At 37.9% G+C, this 7788-nt stretch overlaps 1 protein-coding gene across 1 annotated transcript; it reads right to left on the bottom strand.

Annotated features, from left to right (window-relative positions):
• Positions 1-278: 278 nt before the first annotated feature.
• SPAM1 (sperm adhesion molecule 1) lies at positions 279-5843 on the bottom strand. The gene is given in 3 exon segments (XM_005228769.4): positions 279-983; positions 2807-2896; positions 4401-5843. Coding segments are annotated over 3 exon segments (1764 nt in total). The 5' UTR covers positions 5370-5843.
• Between the last annotated feature and the right edge of the window lie 1945 nt (positions 5844-7788).

Consider the following 7788-nt stretch of genomic DNA (forward strand, 5'->3'; position numbering starts at 1 on the left):
AAAATGGCATTATCAATATTTTATTTTTTTTCAAATATAACTTTTAAAAATGTAAACCGTAAAAAAAATGTTCCTTATTCTGGATTATCCTTTCATATGGTATAATCACTATATACAGACTTGTATATCTTTGTCACAAATAGTAGTTTGTAAAACTAAACTGAAGAGATACATTCATGCTGAAGTGTCACCTATGGAATAGAAAAGGTTACCTGATACAGATAAGACCATATGCCTTTGAGGAATGATTTTTCTTTGTAAATAAAACCTTTAGAATTTCAAATACAGCCAGGAAAAAGATTATTCTCACTGTTGTGGGTAATTTATATTAAGGTTATCAAAATTGGAATTAAAAAAACCTGACTAAACATCCTTATCTTATAGGATGAAGAACTACTGAAAGTACGAGTATCATTTCCTTCTAAATCATATCTAGTGGCAGCTGTGACAGTGTCATATTCTGCAGTTGTTATATTGAGTATATTATTTCCAAAGGTAGATCGGAATTCTTCTATTTCAGGATGCGTAGATAATGTCACCTTACTCTGAGAGGTAAATGAAAATGCAGTTCTGTTAGACAGGATCTTTTCTTCAGAGACTTCTATATTAGAAAATGAATTTAAGGATATCTGAATGCAAATATCTTCCGAAATGCAAGCATGGAGGTAATGGATGTCATTTATATCAGCTCTAGGTTCACAACTGTGCCCTGCGTAACAGTGGCAATCAAATTTTTCAATGAATGTTTGCAGATCCTGAAATGACGGTTGCCCTTCTAGAGTGTATTTTCCATCCTTCATCATTTGAATGACAACGTTGTCAGGGTTCAAGTGAAGATAGTCATTGGAATTCCATTTTTTCCGTGCACAAGCACCAGAGTCTTGGCATAACACTTGGCTACAGATTCTGGCCGCCATCGTGACATTGATGAGGTACGGGGTCAAAGTCCTCCTAAGGTAGTTATCCAGAGTTCTACAGGTGTTCTGTGAAAAGAACATCATATCTGCACATTTTAGCATTGAAACCATTAAAATGCTGTCACTCTAACACCAGTACCGTAGTGGATATCCATTAATGTTTCTCCTGAGGTTTTTATAATAGTTATAACTGGTTGTTGGAAGCAAGTTTATTTGAGAAGTTGCTATATAGTTCAAAGCAAATGTTTATTGGGTAGTTGCTGGAGATGCTACAGAAAGGACTTATATCAGAAAGCAGACAACTTTAAGCTTTCATTTTATCTGTATATTTCATGCAGCATTTTGAATCAGATGCATTTAAAGAAGTTACGTGAAAGGTCAAAGTTCTTTTTTATGTCTTGATCGGATTGAAGGGATCTTGGAAAAAAACTCTCACTTCTTCAGTCTGAACAAATAATTTTTCTGTCCAATCGTCTCTGTAACTCTTCAGTTTTCCCCTGATCTGAATAGCTAGGCTGCAAGAGCAGGGAGCTTTCATGGCATTTTTAAATGGAAAGCATTTTGGAATGATGGGCAAATTTAAAGTGTGCTAAGAGGACTAGTCGTTCTAATTGATGATGAAGTTGGCATATATTCTGTGTTAGCTTGGCACAGTTTAATAACCAAAGGCTTTGGGAACTCTTTCTTTGTTTCTTGTGCTGTGTCTCCTTAGGGCATTTGCCTAATACCACATACAGAAATATTTACACCTATGGAGATAATTTCCGTGAATCTGAGGTCTATGTATCTCTTCTGTTTTTCTCTTAGGTATATATTAAAAACCTGCCTAGAAATTTTGCTTGGTGTAGCTCTTGCAGAAGTGAGGCTCACAGTAATATTTCATTGCTGAAAAGCTACTGACTGTGATAGATGTAAAAAATAAATTCAAAAAAAAGGTGCAAGCAGTACACAAATATATAGTCTGATCGGGCTGTGGAAAGTTCCGTTTGCTCTCATGAATCTCAAAATTCAAGCAATGAAAGTTGTTGCTCATCTATGTTCTGGTGTTTGGCGTAATGGGCAAAAAAGCTTCAGGTGCAACTGATACCCTTTCTCAAAGGCAGGCACATACAAAACAGCCGAAGTAGGATCCTTTGGGAAATTTGACCCTTACAGCTGTGGAGGTTTATTTGGCTATGCTTTCTGTGACAGGAGGCCCAGAAGTGCAGAGGACTTTCAGTTCTTTGCTCTTAGAAGACTTCAGAAGAGTCTTCCCATCGTAGTTTATTATATCTAGCTTGCCTGGGTATGAATGAGCTAGTTTGAAAGATTTATTTGAACGTCATTGTAACAGTGTTTCTCAAACTATGTATGTGAGCTTCCTAAAACAAAATGGATTTTTTTTTCCTCCTCTGATTAATTTCTTTGTAAGAAAGGTCTAAGTACCACACACAGAACAGGCTGGAGCTGAAATTTCACAGATTGACTCCTCCAAGTGCTTTAAATATTACTGCTAAGTGCACCACTTTAAAAAGCAGAAGGGTCTTTTAAAAATTGTTCTGGGCAAGCACAAGTAATTTTTTTCTGTACCTCATGACTGGAATGTAATGAAGATACAGGAATTCTTTCCTTGAATTAACAAGTGCTAACTTGCCTGCAGTAGTCATGGTAGCTTGTCCAGTTACTCAGAGCCAACAACAATACTTTGAAAGATTGAACTCTAATTCTGTGTAATCAATTGAAGTCTTCATAAGCCTCAAATGTGCATGTTTTTTGACTAGAGAAGACTGCTGGCAATATGGAATCATCATTTTTAAGTTAGAAGATTTGATGTAAGTAATCATAATGCTTTATATCCTTTACATTTTCTTGCTCTTTAAAAACATCATGTAATAATTAATCTGGCATACCTTATTCTGTGTTAAATTCATATCACCCCAGATCACAATTCCAGAAGCACCCAGTGCAGCAGATTCTCCGATGGTATTTACTAAGTCATCCTGAGGGGAAATGTGCAAAGAATCATACTAAGGTAAGTAAGCTATAACATAAGGGCAAAAATTATAATGCATATAGTACATTACATATCCAAAGTAACTACTTTGAAGGCAGCAAGCAATTACACATGATGCAAACACTGCGCTCTCAATTACACTATTTTATTCTGGGACTGGGTTGCGCAGGTTATGCCAGAAAATGTTGCCAACTATATCCAATTTATATATATCATCTGGTTAGAAAAACAAGGCTGTAAAGCTGAGCCAGTGATTAGGCATATGACATACACTCCTCCAACCATTTTAAGTTATATTTTGCTGCATTGCCTTCTGGCTGCTCAGAGTTGGTAGTAACTGGTTTCAGTAATGCTGAAGCAGAGGCTGGGAAGCCAGCTTTTTTTTAAAAAAAAACAACTTCATTTCAGTTACCAGAAAGTGCTAAAACAGAAAAGTAGCAAGAGAAAGAGCTTTAACCAACAGGAATCTTATTTTCTCCAGAGAATGGCTCTGGCCTTTTACAGAGATTGGTTTGGGAAATTTGTTTCTGTTCAGTTCTCCTTTTAGCGTCAGCTATTAGCCCAGCCCTAATAAAATCTTAAAGCCCATCTGGGATGTGAGAGGACTATGGGTAGAAGAACAAGGAAAAAACAACTTACTCTGGGGCACAACACATGAAAAGGAAGAACGTAAGGATTACAAGATTTAAATTATTAACTAGGAAGCCAGCAGGGACCCTGGCAGCACCCCTTGCTCCCTGAAGGTATCCATGGATCTGAGGGCAATGCTTGGTGATGCTCTGTCCAGACTGTGAGAGGACAGCAGATGCAATGCAGTCACAAGGATCACAACCTCTAACTTCCCCATGATCTGGGTGATCAGGAAGAGATTCCCCAGATTGGTGGTATCTCTGATAGCATGGGTGTATATAAAAATGTGAAGGGAATAGTGCAGCCAGAACTGCAAGATGATGATTAGACCTTAATCAGATCCTAACCTTGACTAACCCATGAGATGCTGAAATACCATTTAGAAAGCTACTTGAGTACGACTAAGGACAGAATATTCTCACTAGCTTTTAAACCCTTTTTTTAAGGAAAAGAAAGAGTCCTTTATTATTGGGGGTTTTTTTCTTACAACCTAAAAAAAGGTTTCTGATAACCTAAAAAGCAAACATTAGGCCAGCCCAGTTTTACTGACTCTCTTTTGAAGAGGTTACTCATATTTCTTTCCTCTGACAATGTAGTCAATGTGTCCTAGCTTTGTAATATCTGCTACATGTGAGGACTGCTAAAAACATTATTTGATAAGTATCATGAGGAAGGTTTGAAAGTAGACTTCTTAGTGTTCCATTTGATCACATTTCTTTGATGGATTAATTTAATTTTTTATACAAAATCTACACACTTTTATTTTTTTTTAATAGAGGTTAGCATATCTGATAAACAACCGTCACCTGGTAATTTCTTTCCACTTAAGTTTTAAATATTTAAGGTTTAGCTCCACTCACCTGGGAGAGATATTCCTCACAGACATCCGTGAATACTGGACGTGTATATACAAAAACTGGAAGGGGATGAGTAGAATTAGAGACATACGAAATTCTAATGGCTTCTTGAACTCTGTTGCGAACAAAGAGCTGGGCATTTCTGGAAGATCTTAAGGCTGTCTCCAGATAGACAGATGGATAAAGTGCTGTGCTTTTCTCCCATAACCAATTAAGCTCATTATTTCTTTCTATTTCAATATCTAAACAGGTTCCTGTATAATTATGTGGATTTTGTTTGTAATCATAATTATAACAGTCTGGATAAAGGTAATATCCCCACAGACGATTTGGCTTCATTTCTATGCCCAGCTTTAAAGATTCCAACATAATTGATTTTGCTGCAGCTTCAAATTCCATTTTAGCTATAGTCCTGGCTTCAGCTTCTGATAGACTGAGGTCTCTCTGCTGAACCAGTTCAATGGATTCCTGTCTATAAATGTCCTTTGATCCCCAGTTCCTTATCCATACAGGTCTCCAGTTTTCCCAGTCAATGACAGCCAATCCAAACTGTTCATCTGAAGGAATATAGAACTGGATGTCCTCTTTGGCTTTTTTTAAATGATTCTCCAGCAGTGAGAGTTGAGGGAGTCCTCCATTGAATGCCTCTCCTGTGACTTCATTTTTGTAAGGATAGTAGCCAAGCCTGTCTGGATAGAAAAGAGTGATGTTTTGCCCAATGGATGTCTTCAGTGTGCTTCCAATAAGAGAAAAAAATTTCATGTCCAGCTGCACTCCAGTCTTTTCAGTACAAAGTTCTGTAGGAGCATTCCAGATAGAAAGGAAAGGTGAATTAGAAAGAAGTGGGCGAGCTCTTATGTTCAGAGATGAGCAGCAAGAAACTAGAAAAGTGGCAAACACCATACCGGATGCTATAGGATATGTACAAGTAACACAGATACCAAAACTTTGTATTTGTCTTAGAGTTTCCATTGCAGTGTATGCAGTAACATCAGGTGCTTCTGATCAGGCAAAAATGAAATGCTCTCTGGGTGTTCAGAAGGTTGGTAGTCTGTCAAAAGCTTTACAATACAATATATTTCTTCAGATTAATACCTATTAAGCAATATTCCGTAGGTGTAAAACAGGGGTGTCCTTTATATGAGGCTCTATTGTCAGTTCAGGCAGCAGGAAACTTTTCAACAGCTTCTGAGACCTAATGCAGAAAAAGAGACAAATGTAGATAAAGATGATAAATATTTAATTTCGTTTCTGACCATGAAACAAATACCATTTGTGATTTTGAATATATTGTAACTTTGAAAAAATTCCCCTTTGAAGGAAAAGTACAATGTGCAATCACAGAGGAAATAAACTCTACATATATAAAATTGTATAAATATATATATATATATATAAAATAGATATAAAACTGACCGTGGAATAGTATCCAGTGAGTCATAGATCAGAATGAGTATTCTCAGTAGTAGTCCTGATTGTGCCAGTGACTGATATCTGTAAACGTGAGCAGTCTCACAATGTCTTCTCTTAGTCAACGGTCATGTATATGTAATATTTCTCACCTATCTCAAAATAAAGTTCTAGGTGTTAACTCATTAATTTGACAGAGCACTTAAAAGAAGATAAAAGAATACACAAAACTGGAACTTAAATTGTTGTGCACATGCAAGAAAGCAATCCACGTGCACTCATTTAACTCAGTGAGGTATCTGAAATATTGTAAAGCTCTTTTAAACAGGCTCAGAAGCTGCGTATCATCATGGTATGTGGCCATCTGCATGTTGCTTGAGTCCATCGACAGACTAAGTGACCCCAAGTCCGAGTCTGCCCAGGGGTGTAATTCATTAGGAAAGCTGAAGTCGTCCATATACCCACAGCGAGCAGTCGCACTATTTTTATTCAAGAACGTAACGGTAGTGGGGGTAGTCATGGTGCGGTCAACTTTTACATAGTAGCCCAGTAGCTAAATCGTTCCTCTGTGCAGTAACTCACCTGAATCCACTTTCCTCCTGATATTGAAATGGTTCAAACCCGGATCTGCCACATTCCACAGAGGCCTCATGATAAGGCTGTAGAACGTCTAAGAAGTATAAGAGTGTGCATGGAAATATAGGAGTCACCATGAAGTGGGCCACAGGGTGGCTGGCATTGTAAAGTCTCTTCGGACAGATTAAAAAAAAAGCAAACAGGATTTTGGTTTGCATTTGCTGGATTCAGCTAGGAATGGAAACCGCAGATCTGTGGTCCTTACACCTTGAATTATCTCTCTCTCCCTCTGTCTGTCTTTTCTGTGACTACTTAGTGTAAAATTTATAAGCTGTATGGGCACAGAATCATAGATCTGTCTTCCCCCAACAGTGCATACACACAACAGGTTGCAATTATCATCCATGTACGTTTTTTTTATCATCCCTCTGGCTGCATGATTATATTTTTAATTTGTTTCAATAAAATGGCAAAACAGCTCCATCCATCAAATTGTTGCACATGTGAATGAAACCAGCTATTCAAAGACACAGGCATGCACAGCTGAAAGACTGGCAAACAAGTACCAATAGCAAGGGTTCTTGGAAGAGGGCTTGGCAGCAGAGAAAGAAGGATTATTTTTTTCAAAACAGAAGCTATAGTCCTGGCATAGGAAGTGCAAGTAGAAAAAACAGAAAGTACACCCGTACAGTATCAGACATCTCTTCAGAACTCATCTGCGGGTATATGAAAGGCAAGTAAGGAAGTAAAATGTAACATAGGTGGTGAGGTACAATGTACAGCAGAGCTAGGACTGCAACAGCTTCCTCCTGCCAGCCGTGACAGAACCTCTGTCTTATCAGTCGTGCTGAGCCCAAGTTTGTAGAACCCAATTTCTGACCGTATGTCAAGGAACTTAAAGGAACTGCAATGTCATCAACACCTCTTCCACAGACCAGCACAAACGTTCAGCTAGGATTTTGGCCCTGCCATCCTCTTTCCCCCAACATAATACAAATGGCTTTTGTGCCACACTGAGTGTCCACAGTGCTATACACGTACCAGCAAAGGGTTCTCTGTGTCTTTTCACAAATAGCTGAGCTCTGCTCAAATGCAGCTCTGCACAATCTTTGTGTGCTTAAGTTTTGGGGGTTTTTCTCTCCTTTACAGGAAAGCTTTTCATTCTTTCTTCAGCAGACAAGTTTTATCAACATTTTGGAAGAAATGGAAACCAGTGGTTTGAAGACTAAACTACCAGTCAGAAAGCCTAAGAGCTGTAAAGGAAAAGCAAAATCACAGATAGGCAAGACCCTAGGATCAAGACGTATATACGATGACTACTTACTGCTTTCATATTAATTAAAAAAAAAAGTTCGATCCTCTTTCATGATCAAGCTCTTTTGGTCTCATGGGATGATTAATAAGC

Source organism: Falco peregrinus, chromosome 6 (assembly GCF_023634155.1).
Source record: "Falco peregrinus isolate bFalPer1 chromosome 6, bFalPer1.pri, whole genome shotgun sequence".
Taxonomy (NCBI): Eukaryota; Metazoa; Chordata; class Aves; order Falconiformes; family Falconidae; genus Falco; species Falco peregrinus.